Here is a 15,159-nt window from a genome sequence, read left to right as displayed (position 1 = left end):
TTTCATGTCTCTTTTTTTTTGCAATTCTCCTCGATGACATTGCAATACCAATATTGGCATCGCACTTACGACACCCCTACGAGCATAAGCAAAAAAAAAATCATGACATAAATAATTTTCCATTTGTTTTGGTTATGGAGAGATGCACGCGAAAGAGGTGGAGAGCTCCAAATGAGGGTGCATAGTTGTGAATGTTGTCATGCCCTTGTGATTGGTGCATTTTGTTGTTGTGTCCTTGTGATCTTTACATTTCATTACCATGCCCTTTCTTTGCGATTTCATTGTCATTATTTGCCCTTTCTCTGCAATTTCATTTTCGTGTCATGCCCTTTCTCTGCAGTTTCATTGTCATGTCATGCCCTTGCGATCTACATGCCCTTGCTCTGTGATTTTCTTCAAGGGGTGAGAAGAGGTACATATGCAAAATGTTTTTTCTCTTTTCCTTGTAAACGTGTATGTCTTTATATTTCCTTCTAAACATGTATTTGTTTATATAGTTAGAGGGATCTCTTTTAAGGTGGTTATTACATATTATCTCACAATAGAAAAAAAGGGCCAACTACATACATATTCCACAATCCAAATAATAAAACAATGAAAGTCACTCAACCTGTGCTAAGTGAATTATCTCAAGATCCTAAACAAAAATATTGTAAACCATGAAAAATGGGTAGAGTTCACAAGAAATTTTATAAAAATATATAATAGCAGATGTTTCTAGAGAGAAACAAGCCAAAACCCAGTTAAATTTGTGTAGTTGTTGATTACAAATTCATGTAGAACTCTCATCAGATTAGGTAAACATTCCAAAATCTAGATATTAAATCAATAAAACTCACTCAACCCTGCTAAGTGACATACCCCAAGATCTTGCATATAAATAATCCAAACCACAAAAAGTGGGTAGAGTTGATAGGAAATTTTACAAAAATATATCATAGAATATATTTTTAAAAAGAAACAAGCCATAATCAAGTTAAACTGGTCTATTTTTTTATCACCTAGGTTGATTACAAATTCCCCTTTCTCTAGGACTATGAAATGTTGCTCTTCTTCAGTGAGTTGTACCACCATCGAATATTTTTAGAAACTCTGGTCAATGTTGAAACTTTGAATTCTCAGATAGTTGTAGGGATTGTGGTGAATATGTAACACTAATGAATGTTTTTACCAACTCTTTCCATTGTTCAAATGAGGGCATAGAGAGCTATAAATGTTGTCATGCCCTTGTGATCATTAAATTTTTTACTGTGCCCTTATAATATGAAACCAAAAACTGATAAAATTCTAATTAATTGATGAGATCAGTTGCAGAAACCTAACTGATATGTTTTCTTGTGCCATTGTCAAATTCTTACACTTGTTGAGATTCTAAACACTTGCAGTACTATGAATCATGAGACACGATGGAAAACTAGACAAGATTAGAGATTGCACTATGAAACAACTACTGAAATTCATTCATGCTTCTCCATGAGATTTTGAGAAATTCTCTCCACGCACATTTGTTCCCATGCGAGTTCAACATATTGGTGAACTAAGTGTATGAAAAATTATATCCAAAATTCTTTATTAGGGAATATTGCAGTTTACAATTAGATGTCGACAATTAGTTTACAATTAGATGTCGACAATAGTTTGTTTACTTATTGATGATAATTTTTTACTTGTAGACAATAGTTTGTTTCATTGATCGCCTTTATAAAATAACCATTCGAACATATTTTTTTCAATTTTGAGTCTTTATCATACATGAACATGCAAACACACATTTTCTAGTATTTTCTAATGTACTATTCACATATTTATTGATATAATACTACTTTTAATCCATAAAAAAGAAATTATATAAATCAAATGATAGTATCACAATAGTATCATTATATATATATTTTTTTATCAAAATAGACAACTAAACGCTAGATACACAATTGATGCAAAAATTGATAGTTTGAAAACAAATCAAAAACCCCATATTAAGATTGTATCTATGTATGTAGAAAACTAATCTATACAAAAGATGTAGTAAATTACATTAAGTTATTAGGAAAGCATTGAAACAAGAGCTCTAGGAGATGCTTTTTGAAAAATCTTACAATTCATAGTTTATTACAGGACAATATTTTCTTGTTCTTCTAAATTTCATCATAATTTTTATTATATATGAATATAACATATTTTATAACTCACTAGTAGATAGAATTTACTAATAGCTTTAACAAGTTATAGATTGGAACTTCAATATGCTAATCACAATAAATTCCAAAATAGTATTTTTTTCCAAAAACTTTTACCAATATAGATTGATATTATGCAAGATGCTACCTAAAATTGCAAGGTTTAGGATATTTGTGAAGCTAAATTTTATACCACTTGTGATATAATAATATCGATTTTAATATAATACATTTATAAGAACCAAGGGAAGAATTTCATAATTAATCAAGAGTCAACAACATAATATAACATCACCATGCTACTTAGTTTTTCAAATATCATGATAACTTCCCAAACTCAAGTTATCAAAGTTGATAGGTATAATCCAAAAACAATAAGAAGAAAATTATACTCATCAAAAAGAATATTTGTAACTTAAAACACCAAAGTTAGATTTTATTTAATTTAAGATCAGTAGTATATTTCTGTATACATTGTAAGATGTTTTTGGATTATGATTAATATATTATTGCACAAATAATTTACTAGCAAAACTAGTACCGACATCTTCAATTATAGTACATATAATATTGGAAAAAATATCACATATGCTCATTAAATTTTTTTATTTTGACTTTTCATTTATATAAAAATCTAATATTATGGATGAGGGTTAAGATAAGAATATAAAATATCGATAAGAAAACCTATTATAGTACCTTACGTATTAGAAGGTGATGTAAGTATTTACAATAAATTTTAATTAAAAGTAATATATTAAACTTATAAATATTGTGGAGAGTTAGTTCACACTTAAATATCTCATAAATCTAATTGAGAGATGATCTCCACATGAAATGTGAAGCAAGATTAATATATTGATTTATCTTTTATGATATTTACACTAACATAAAATCTCCATAGTGCTTACTATTCTCACATGGAATGGAAATGAAGTAGATAGGGTAGAATCTATGTGTAACACATCATTTAATCACTATAAACTTGCTTCAAAATCTTTTAGACTATCGATTTGGCATAAATGTACTTCTCTTAAGAATTGTTTGGGGCAGAATTTCACTTTTTCAAATACTGTACTTCCTTATTATCTATACAACCATCATTATAACCCACAACTATCAAAGGAATTGTAAGCTCAATTTTAGAGACATTTTTTAATCTTTAAACCTAGGTTTAATTTGATTTTGATGTGTTTTCATTCACAGAGAGGGTGGTTTTGGTTTACCTCATTTTATAGAATAAGTCAAACAAGAAACATTCTTCCAATACTACTATAAAACATTTAATTGAAAATTTATATTTGCATATAAGAAAAATATAAAAAATTAAAATTATAAAAGATGCCTAATTTGTTATGGTTGTTTGTGAAAGAAATATAAAAAATGTTCTTATATGTAATGTACTTGAGGAAAATAAATCTTGAGAGTTCCTATAAATAATATTATAAGCTACATATCATTATATAATTATCTAATTATGTGATATCAGGTAAAGGAAATATTTTACTTTCTTTTTATTATTCTGTAAGGATCGTGTACCTATACATTATGTTGAAATCTATTTTCATTATATATTCTTATATTTTTCATGGAAGTTGTCTTAATTATGCATCATTAAATATAGTTTTGCAAGTTAATAATTTAATAAAATGAGGGTTTGTATATATTTAAATAATAATGGCTTATAAATCTTATCAAATTTTCATATTTGAACTTTTGTAGATGATATTTATACAAAATTCATTTTACATAAAGAATAGAATTTTTAATATAATTAATGGCTTCATCTCATTAAGTACAATGGTAAGTGTTACAAAATTATTTATTATTCAAAACTTCATTAGATAAGTAAATTCAAGATAATTTGAAATTTATACAAAAGTTGCCATTATAGATCATGTGGATAAATAGCCATTCACTTTTGACTCTCTTTACTATTAAATTGGGTGTGCATGCTACAATTTGACACAACTAACCCTTCAAAAATAATTTAATTAATACACAAGAGAATTTTTTAATTCTCATAATTTACTATTATTTTCACAATATCACAATATTATTTTTACAAAGTTCCATTGGAGGTAATGGTGATGACCTAGTTAATCCTACGCCTGACACTCTTTGCCACGTTGTCATCCAGACCGAGCCTCTGTGAATCATTTAAAAAGAAATTCTAATTCCCTTCACACAAACTATTCTCAAGCTATACTTTTTCAATTCCTTTTCCAAGATCTAATGCATGCATGCCTATTGATTAGACGTACATATTTTCAAAATAACATCGACCCATTTGAGTTTGAGATAGAAAAGGTAAAAGGACCTTAAACAACCCTCATTCCATGAGAACAAGATTTACAAGCTCTTACATAAAAACATTTCGAATTATGTGTATACAAATGAGCATTATTTATAATTTTTTTAAAATATTGTAGTCCACTACAACAACACAAAATAAATGTAGTGAAATTCTTATGATCATTTTTGTTTTCTTTATAAAACCCCATTGTGTTGGCACTCTTTACTAATTTCACGTATTGGTTAAATGTATTTTGAAAACTTAGAACTATCCTCACATAGTCGTACACTATATGCACTTAAGATGCTCAATGTTTAGAAAAGAGGTTCTAGAAAAGGGAATGAATGTCAAGCACTTTTTATGTAGATATGAACGGAAATATAGGGTCCCTGCATGTGCATGGATTCATATGGATCGAAGGAGCACCTGATGTGGATAAAATTGACTGGTCAAATGAGGAGGAAAGAAGAAGCCGTAAAAGATATTTTTCATTCCATTGTTCATGTATGGAACCCTAGAAATTATCCTCATCAACAAAATATACATGCACATTAATAAATATTTATATATATTCATGTAATGTGACATTAATTAATGTACTTATGTTTTTCTTACCTTGAGTTGTAGGCATTCGTCAATTTTCAACAACATATATGCCTTAAAAACACAAGACAACTTGCAAAGGTGGATTTGGACCGTGACTATGAAGAAATGTTAAATTGTGCGGAGTGATACACAATTTCTAAGGAGGGTGGATGCCTACGAATAAAAGGGAAAGATGGTTTGCAAGTAATTATTTCATCCCAATGAATATTTAAAAAATATATATAATTACTACAAAATGATGGGGCTAAATATAAAATTTCTTACACTGGAGAAAGTTGTCTTGATAATGAAGAAAATGATTCATCGGATCACAGGGCTTCCGATGTTGGCCAAGGCAAGAACCACCAATGCCCTGAATCGGGTGGAACTGTAAAAGAAAACCCTTGCCAAGTGGGATGGAAGGGGTATGAAGATTAGTTGTGTTACTGATATAGAGTTAAAATTTGAAATTCATGTAATTGCACACAAGATATATAGCTCCAGTTGACTCAATAATGTATCATGTGGAGCAGTGGATCTCAGTTACGGGGTGGTGAAGAATGACATGTCCTTCGACCCTACCAAGTTGGTGTTGAAATTGAAGACAATGAACATGTTTAGAGAAATACTACAGAATATGAATGGGAGATTATATCTAGGTTGCACCAAGGTCAAAATATACGATGCTCAGAAATAGACATGTTCGGGAGAAGAGACATTGATAGACAAACAAATTGGTCTGTTGATTATCAAGAAGAAGAGTACACTACCAGAGCAATCAATTTCATAAGTAACATGAAGAATCATGGGTGTCTTGTCTATGATGAAATTCCTCGATGCATAAACTACATGACCTTTGGTGAGAAACAAAAAAGGCAGTCAACATGACATGACACACTACCACAGTAATCAAAATGAAGAACTATTGTTTATGATAATTCAAGGCACATCAAGAACAGGAAAGTCATATTTAATTGGTTCCATTAGTCAATCTCTTCAAAATGCGGCAATGCCCTCCCATTCTCCCCTTCTATTACTTTTCCTAATAGGAGTTGCAACATTCAATACAAGAGCTTCTACAATTGATTCAAAATAGAAGGTAACAGTAAGAGATTGTTCTCAACTAGAAGGAGCAAGGCTCACAAGTTTTTGAGAAGAAATTCCACATTTAAAATATATTTTGATTGATGAAATGAGATTCATTGGTCAAAAAATGTTGGAAAATATAGATTTATGACTGCGACAAGCATTCCCACAATCTGCACACATAAGCTTTGGAGGTAAATATTCCATTTCTACATCATGAATATCTTACTCATGTGAAATATACATTATTTGAATCAAATACATGAATAAATACATAGTTTTTAAAATATATTTTTTCCTCAATTGTATTTCAGGTGCATCTATAATATCGGTGGGAGATTTTGGCCAGCTACCTCCTATCAATGATAGAGCAGCATATGACAGTAATAAACAGGAAAAGTTTCTAGGTCAGGAATTCAAGACTGTGGTCACACTAGATAAGATATTCAGACAAGATGGGGAAGATATTGAGCGACAAAGATTTTGACAACTTTTGATGAATCTAAGAGATGGAAACTCACAAATTGATGATTTGAGGTTGCTGGTGTCAAGGGTCCCTATCAACATAGATGTCGCAACAATTGTTTAATTTGATAATGTTTTTCATTTGTTCTCAAAAAATGAAAATGTTCATGCTCGTAATAAAAAAAATGCTACATTCATTGAAGCATCCGATTGCACCTTGTGTTGCATCGAAAGTAGCTTCTATCAATCCAATAGATTACTGTTAAAATGATGAGCTTGATTTGGAGTTGTTAATCTGTAACGATTGAAGGGTCATGCTAACTTCAAATCTATGGATAGAGGTAGGTCCTATAAATGGGGCTCTTGGATACATTCAAAAAAATATCTACAAGAAAGGAAATGCTCTGCTTAAGCCTCCAGCATATGTGATGGTTGAGTTTGATGGTTATTCAGGACTACCATTCGAAGATCATAATCCAAAGATAATTCCAATACCACGAATACAAAATGGTACAACAGTTCAATTTCCATTGAGGTTGGCATGGGCATTGACCATTCACAAATCTCAGGGATTGACTCTTCCCAAAGCGACAATTGATGTAGGATCAAGAGAAAGAGCAGGGATTGACATTTGTGGTAGTTTCACATGTAAAATATCTCTAGTGTTTGAGAATGATGCCTCCTTTTACGTATGATCATTATGAGAAAATGAAAAAGGGTAGACAAATTTCAAGCGCAAAGATGAAGAAAATAGACTTAAGTGCCTTGAAGATAGTTGACGTGATATGTTATTCTTAAATGTTATGTCCATAAAAGTCTTTTTGGACACATTAGTATTTTGTTTGTAACACTCCCTACTATATTCCATGTTTTAAAAAAGTCTCTATTATACAATGAAAAATGATATAAATAACTTTCTTGATTTTAATTTATTCTATTTTGAGAAACCCAATCTCTTTTTGTGATATTTAATTTTTATAGATCTTAATTAATTGTAGTGATGTATTAAGTAATAATTATATCTTAACTAATTGTAGTGATTTTTTAAGTAATAATTGTAGATTGATTCATTGAGTAATATCAGTTTATGTTTACAATTTATATTTACTTTTGCTACAATGTTTCTTAATGTTCGATGATAATATTATGGACAACTTTTTTTTAATTTAAACTATTAAATTAAAATATTCATTACAAAATTTCAAAGAAAAAACCAATGAATATAATTTACTTATTCTAATTATCCTCCAATATTAATTTTCTTTTGTTTCATATTTTTAAAATTAGTGAACTTAAATTTTTCAAATATGGTACAATAAAATAATAATATTATTAAAAATAAAATATATTTCTATTGACTTTATTTGGTCTATATTTAAGTATAAGTCCTAAATTTGATTTGTGTGTTCCATATTTGATTGTATCTTATAACGGTTTTATATATATTTATGTTGATAATTGTTTAAAAGTTTGTAGCATATCATTTGAGCTATGGATTTTCTATTGGAGCATCAAATATCATTGTTACGAGTCGTGCTACTTCTGTGACCTCAAATAATTTCTGTGAGATCGATTTAGATAAATGTAAAAGAATAATCCAAAAATCGTGCTCACACCTAATCAAAGCCTTGGAGAATGGTTCATTGTTAATTGATAGTGTTGATGAACTAGAAATAACGGAAATGGTGGATGTTGCAAAAGTTATTTATGACACATTTGCAAAAACGGATGCATTTCTAGAAATGATGAAAGAACTCTACCGTGATCATTGCTCTAATAAAGCTCGCAACACCATCCTTATCATTGAGGAATATGTGATGCAGCTGCATCATCATGGAGAAATGTTCTTTCTTTAGTTTCTTCTCATATTTCCTATACTCCATCTAAATACTTCTACTTGGGCTTATATTTCCTATTTCATCTATGTAAGTTTTATGAACAACAACATGAATAAGTTATTTTCACTGTTCAAGTCATGGACACATATTTTTCATTTTCATCTATTTGAGCTTTGTGAACAACAATATTATGTATCAAATTTATGCTCTCATTGATTGATATGTTACATGCTATATTATCTATGCACAATCATCAAAACTAATAATAAAATGTATAAAATTGAGCTATTTGTATGCATAATCATCAAATTTTATACCAATAAATATAAAATTTGATACTGACCCTTTAAAAAATTGACTTTTTAATTAAGTCGTTCAAAATTAATTATCCAAATGCATTATGCAAAATTTTATTTTAATATTTATTAATAATTAAAATGATTTATTCTAATAATTAATTAAAGTGAAAAAAGAGAGAGTATATATTTAAACAAATAAAGTTATTAATTGTGTGCTGCTACTAGCTTATATATATAAAGGGAGAGTTATCCTTCTTGAAGCGCCTGTTTTGATAATCTAACTACAATAGATAACTCTCTACTTATATACATAAACTAGTTTATATAACAAAACTCTTAATTAATTTCACTTCAACGAAAATTCTATGATTCTAATCATGCATAAAGTTTGATTTTAATAAATCATCCACCCATATATTTTCCCTATATTACAGCCATTGCCATCGCCTTCCACATCAATCATATGAAGTTGCCATCGCCTTCCACATCATATGAAGTTCCGAATATAGAACATCTTATTAGTTATCATTGCATGCATGAAGTTCCCAATTTAGAACATCTTATTAGTTATCTTTGCATGTGACGTCTATATGACATCCTCGCATCCTTAGTTGACAGCGTATCTTATTTTGTCCCGAGAGAAAAAGAACCGTGAGAGCGTGGGAAGCTTGGTAACAACAGGAGTCGATATTTATTCTTCAATCCCCGTGCAAATTACGGAACACAAATATGTGACTTTTGAATGTGAAACTGAAATTGACCGAAACGACAAACATTTTCAAACGTTTGGTCGGAAATCTTTACAAACATTCACCTATTGATGTGGTGAATACGAGCGTGTGAGAAAATCATGAAATATGGTGACAGCTCAAGTACATCCTTGAAACTTTCACTTCTTATATCTGTGTTTTTCAAAGAGATTTTGAGAATTATATCTACTCAGGAAAAAGTTGGAATAAACATGCGAAGACACATTCAACAAGTGCTTTATCACATTAGTTAAGAAAATCAATAGTTGCTAGTCATGTGCATTACGACCGTAATAATCGCACTGTATTAACGTGCATACAACAACATTTTCAACGGTTCGCAAACAGAAACAGAAACAGACTTCACAGACGCTCGTTGTCTATATAAGAGAGCCCAATGCCATAGCATTTCATACAACCATTGCGAGTTTCATCTTCTTATCGAAAATGGCCTCCAGTGAAGCCTTAAAGCCACTGCTTCTTTTGTTTGCTTCCTTTCTATTCATGTTAGCAATGACGGAATCAATAAGAACTCCTTTCAACACGACCAAGGCTGACAATAGCGTTAAATATCATGTTGAGAAGCCGGAGCTTGTTGTTCAAATGGTGCAAAGGTAATAAGCATGTTGTCTTTGAGAGGGTCTAGAAAGTTTAGAGAATTTAATTAAATAGCTCATCACATTCAATACATTAATATGCAATGCATATGACTGTGTGTGTCAATCATTCTCTACTTATTCTTATGCTCTTGCTTGGTGCTTGCCTTACCGTAATTTCTATAATACCATTCTTGTGACAGTAGTTGGTACGCAGCTGTCAATAGCTATAGATGAAAATTCTATTCCCCATATCATTAGCTGTTAACGATTGTCTTTGTTCAGATACATTAATTCTAAGATGAACATGATACTGCAGAAAGGTTATCTAAGTCAGTTCAATTAAGAAGGCTTCGACGTTCTAGCGTTGTTTTATTGCCAGCATATATCGACAGTTGCATACAGTTGAGTTGAGATTATTTAACAATTTAAAGAACTGCTGCGCAGGAGTTTAAATAGTTCGAGAAGAAAGCTGAGCTCGTGCGGAACAGGGAACCCAATTGACGACTGTTGGCGCTGTGATTCCGATTGGGTTAACAACAGAAAGAGACTGGCTGACTGCGCAATTGGATTTGGCAAAAACGCCATTGGAGGTAAGAACGGGAGGTTTTATGTCGTTACCGATCCCAGTGACGATGACCCCGTCAATCCTAAGCCTGGCACTCTGCGCCACGCTGTCATCCAAACCGAGCCTCTCTGGATTATTTTTCAAAGAGACATGCTCATTCAGCTAAAGGAGGAGCTGATCATGAACAGCTACAAGACTATTGACGGCAGAGGAGCGAATGTTCATATAGCAAATGGAGCTTGCATTACAATACAGTACGTGAATAACATCATTATTCATGGAATTCATATCCATGACTGCAAACCTACGGGAAATACAAATGTGAGGAGCTCGCCCACACATTATGGGTATAGAACTATGAGTGATGGAGATGGGATTAACATCTTTGGATCAACCGCAATTTGGGTCGACCACTGTTCATTGTCAAGATGTACGGATGGACTGATCGATGCCATCATGGGCTCCACTGCTATCACAATTTCAAACAACTTTTTCGCTCACCATGACAAGGTGCTCAAAACTGCCGGTTTATTTAGTCTGCCATTAATTTAGCTTTGCTTTTAAAAAGGTTTCATGATTATATTTATGGGCATGCTTTAAAAAGTTACTAGAAGCCTATTAGGAGACACATAAAGAGTATTGGTATTTATGGGCATATTCGTTTTCTGTAGGTGATGCTCCTTGGACATAGCGACGCGCATACCGAAGACGTCAAAATGCAAGTAACAGTTGCATTCAACCATTTTGGAGAAGGACTTGTTCAGCGTATGCCCAGGTATAGAATTCCGTATCAATCCTTGCATGAGGAACACAAGACATTAGCTCACTCAAGTTTATTTCTTTAATTTTCATTTCACTATAAGATGTATACGTTGTGATGCAGGTGTCGACATGGAAATTTCCATGTGGTGAACAATGATTACACTCACTGGGAAATGTACGCCATTGGCGGAAGTGCGAACCCCACCATTAACAGTGAAGGAAACAGATTCCTAGCCCCTGACAATCGATTCCACAAGGAGGTAAAAGTCCATTTGCAACTGATGTCTCATATATGTTCTTTGGTGTTCAATGGATGTAGAATAAGTATGGTAATGGGAAATGTGCAGGTGACAAAGCACCAAGATTCAACAGAAGGGAATTGGAGATCACTGGGAGATCTGATGTTGAATGGGGCATTCTTTACAGCATCAGGAGCTAGAGCATCTTCAAGCTATGCAAAGGCTTCGAGTATGGCGGCAAGACCGTCATCTGTTGTGGGCTCAATCACTGCAGCTTCAGGTGTTCTCAACTGTAGAAAGGGCTCGAGCTGTTAGACCAAAACATATGCATTATAGACAAATTGTTAGGAATCCCTTAATTCTATAGCTTGCCAAGCATGAGAGGACGGAGCGAGGCATGTTAGTTATTTTAGTTTTGTTTTTGGAGAGTCTCGAGTCATCTTTTAATAAATTTGAATATATCAGTAATGTTATTCTCAAAATTGAAGAATTGTCGTGGAACGTCAGGCCAATAACATTTATATTTATATTATCTTGATTGTCACTGAATTTCAATGTATTTCTTGAGTATGCCTTATAAGAAGTGCAATATAAAGATTGAGATTAGCTCAATTTGTGTTCACAGATTAGATTGAGGTTCATATAGATTGATTTTGACATGCTATTTATTCACACCAAATATTACTCAAAGAAGTATCAATAGTTTCTCTGTATTCTTAAAAAAAATCATTTATTATAGAAAATTGATTTAGTTTTGTTCACATAACATCTAGGGCCTCAAATATTATGCTTGGTAAAAATGGAATAGAGTGAAAATGATCCTACAAATAAATCTCATTGCTAAATTTCTTCCAAATAAGACAATCTATTTATACCAAGATTGGTATGTTGCACTCTATGATATAAAAGGTGTCAACAAAAAATAAGTACAGGCTATATTTGATTAAAAAAAAAAATTCCCACACAATGCTACGAACAAACTCTTCATTTTTCTTTTGTTGGGTGTCACTTGAATTAAAAGTAGGACATCATGAGTTTGACAATCATTTTTTTAAAAAGTTCTCTCAAATGATTGAATAATTATTTGTTGTTAAATATTTATTTCTTCTTCTAAATAAATAGGAGCTATTAGGGTATGGTTATTGCTCTACATATTTGGAAATTATTTTGCTTTGCTAGTTGCATTGATATGAATTTTTTGTTTTTAAAGAAAAAATTGTGAACCATCTCAAAAATAAGACTATCATTGGTGAAACTATTTTGAATCGTAAATGTTTAAAGATTGATGAAAGAGCATCTTGGCTTGGTCAAAATAATGCTCTATAGATTTTCTCAGCAATCCTTGTGGTTCTTCTTAGTAGTGATTTGAATAGTTGGGTTGGTGAAGTGTTTGTGTCTTCATTCACGAGGTTCACTTGGTTTATATGATTTTCTTTCATGTTCACCGAGTGACTTTTGTGATTGTTTTTTGTGCATTAAAAAGTAGACAAGGTAAAGGCGGCTGACCCCAGGTTACAATAGGTTGGAGACAAGCTAGTAGTCCTTCTCCAATAGTTCATCCTATACCTTTTATTATCATAAAAACAATCCATCTTCACAAAAAATGATCATAGTCCAGTAGGGTTTTAAACCAACCATTCTCTAGGAAGCTATAGAGAGAGCGAGTGACATCATTTTCCTTTCTCTTGTCCTTATCCTCATTTTCAACTCATAGAAGATACAATTTTGTGGCCATCGAATAGATCATCTTAGTGGTATACTCAGAAATGGCCTTGAATTTCCTGTGTAGGGTCTCTTGGTTATCAAAAATCTCTAAAGGGACTTCTATAGCCTATTCATCCTATCATTAATTTCATCTCTTTCACGTGGGGGCCGCTCTACCTTCCCCCCACCCCTCTTTGCATTCCTTATAGGGTAAGTGATATCACCACCCAAGCTCATTTCTGGGGAAGGCATCCCTTAAAAGGTATTAGAAACATGGGAAGGGCTAGGGTTACCCTTATTCTTAGAGCCATAGGTAGTGCGTGTCATTTCCATTTTCCTCTTGCTTGTAGGTTTAGCCTCCGTCCTCATGGATTTAGACCTAACATCATGAATATGCATTGGTGCTTCCTTAGAATAGAAGAGTTTCTACATGCCCACCTCATTTGAAACACTGGATTGTTTATACTAGATCATTCCTTTGAGAGATAGGCCTCCCACATTTGATATGAGTTCCTACATCACTACAACATTTGGGGACAAATTGCAATGACAATTTGTGATGGCGGTGTAATCTGTGTTGTTTTTCATGTCTCTTTTTTTTTGCAATTCTCCTCGATGACATTGCAATACCAATATTGGCATCGCACTTGCGACACCCCTACGAGCATAAGCAAAAAAAAAATCATGACATAAATAATTTTCCATTTTTTTTGGTTATGGAGAGATGCACGCGAAAGAGGTGGAGAGCTCCAAATGAGGGTGCATAGTTGTGAATGTTGTCATGCCCTTGTGATTGGTGCATTTTGTTGTTGTGTCCTTGTGATCTTTACATTTCATTACCATGCCCTTTCTTTGCGATTTCATTGTCATTATTTGCCCTTTCTCTGCAATTTCATTTTCGTGTCATGCCCTTTCTCTGCAGTTTCATTTTCATGTCATGCCCTTGCAATCTACATGCCCTTGCTCTGTGATTTTCTTCAAGGGGTGAGAAGAGGTACATATGCAAAATGTTTTTTCTCTTTTCCTTGTAAACGTGCATTTCTTTATATTTCCTTCTAAACATGTATTTGTTTATATAGTTAGAGGGATCTCTTTTAAGGTGGTTATTACATATTATCTCAGAATAGAAAAAAAGGGCCAACTACATACATATTCCACAATCCAAATAATAAAACAATGAAAGTCACTCAACCTGTGCTAAGTGAATTATCTCAAGATCCTAAACACAAATATTGTAAACCATGAAAAATGGGTAGAGTTCACAAGAAATTTTATAAAAATATATAATCGCAGATGTTTCTAGAGAGAAACAAGCCAAAACCCAGTTAAATTTGTGTAGTTGTTGATTAAAAATTCATGTAGAACTCTCATCAGATTAGGTAAACATTCCAAAATCTAGATATTAAATCAATAAAACTCACTCAACCCTGCTAAGTGACATACCCCAAGATCTTGCATATAAATAATCCAAACCACAAAATGTGGGTAGAGTTCATAGGAAATTTTACAAAAATATATAATAGAATATATTTTTAGAAAGAAACAAGCCATAATCAAGTTAAACTGGTCTATTTTTTTATCACCTAGGTTGATTACAAATTCCCCTTTCTCTAGGACTATGAAATGTTGCTCTTCTTCAGTGAGTTGTACCACCATTGAATATTTTTAGAAACTCTGGTTAATGTTGAAACTTTGAATTCTCAGATAGTTGTAGGGATTGTGGTGAATATGTAACACTAATGAATGTTTTTACCAACTCTTTCCATTGTTCAAATGAGGGCATAGAGAGCTATAA

The 15,159-nt window shown here is 32.2% G+C and overlaps 1 protein-coding gene across 1 annotated transcript; it reads left to right on the top strand.

Moving 5' to 3' along the window:
• The first annotated feature begins 9,908 nt into the window (after positions 1-9,908).
• Positions 9,909-11,975, top strand: LOC149545316 (putative pectate lyase 18). Its single transcript, XM_089793918.1, has 5 exons — positions 9,909-10,109; positions 10,539-11,169; positions 11,331-11,434; positions 11,543-11,681; positions 11,769-11,975. Exons 1-5 carry the CDS (start codon positions 9,943-9,945, stop codon positions 11,973-11,975), a joined length of 1,248 nt encoding a protein of 415 aa, XP_089650044.1. The 5' UTR covers positions 9,909-9,942.
• The last annotated feature ends 3,184 nt before the right edge of the window (positions 11,976-15,159 follow it).

Source organism: Cupressus sempervirens, chromosome 7 (assembly GCF_028749045.1).
Source record: "Cupressus sempervirens isolate cs-2001-9-10 chromosome 7, ASM2874904v1, whole genome shotgun sequence".
Lineage (NCBI taxonomy): Eukaryota > Viridiplantae > Streptophyta > Pinopsida > Cupressales > Cupressaceae > Cupressus > Cupressus sempervirens.
The sequence above is the reverse complement of the archived record's forward strand: the minus strand, read 5'-3'. Positions and strand labels throughout refer to the sequence as shown.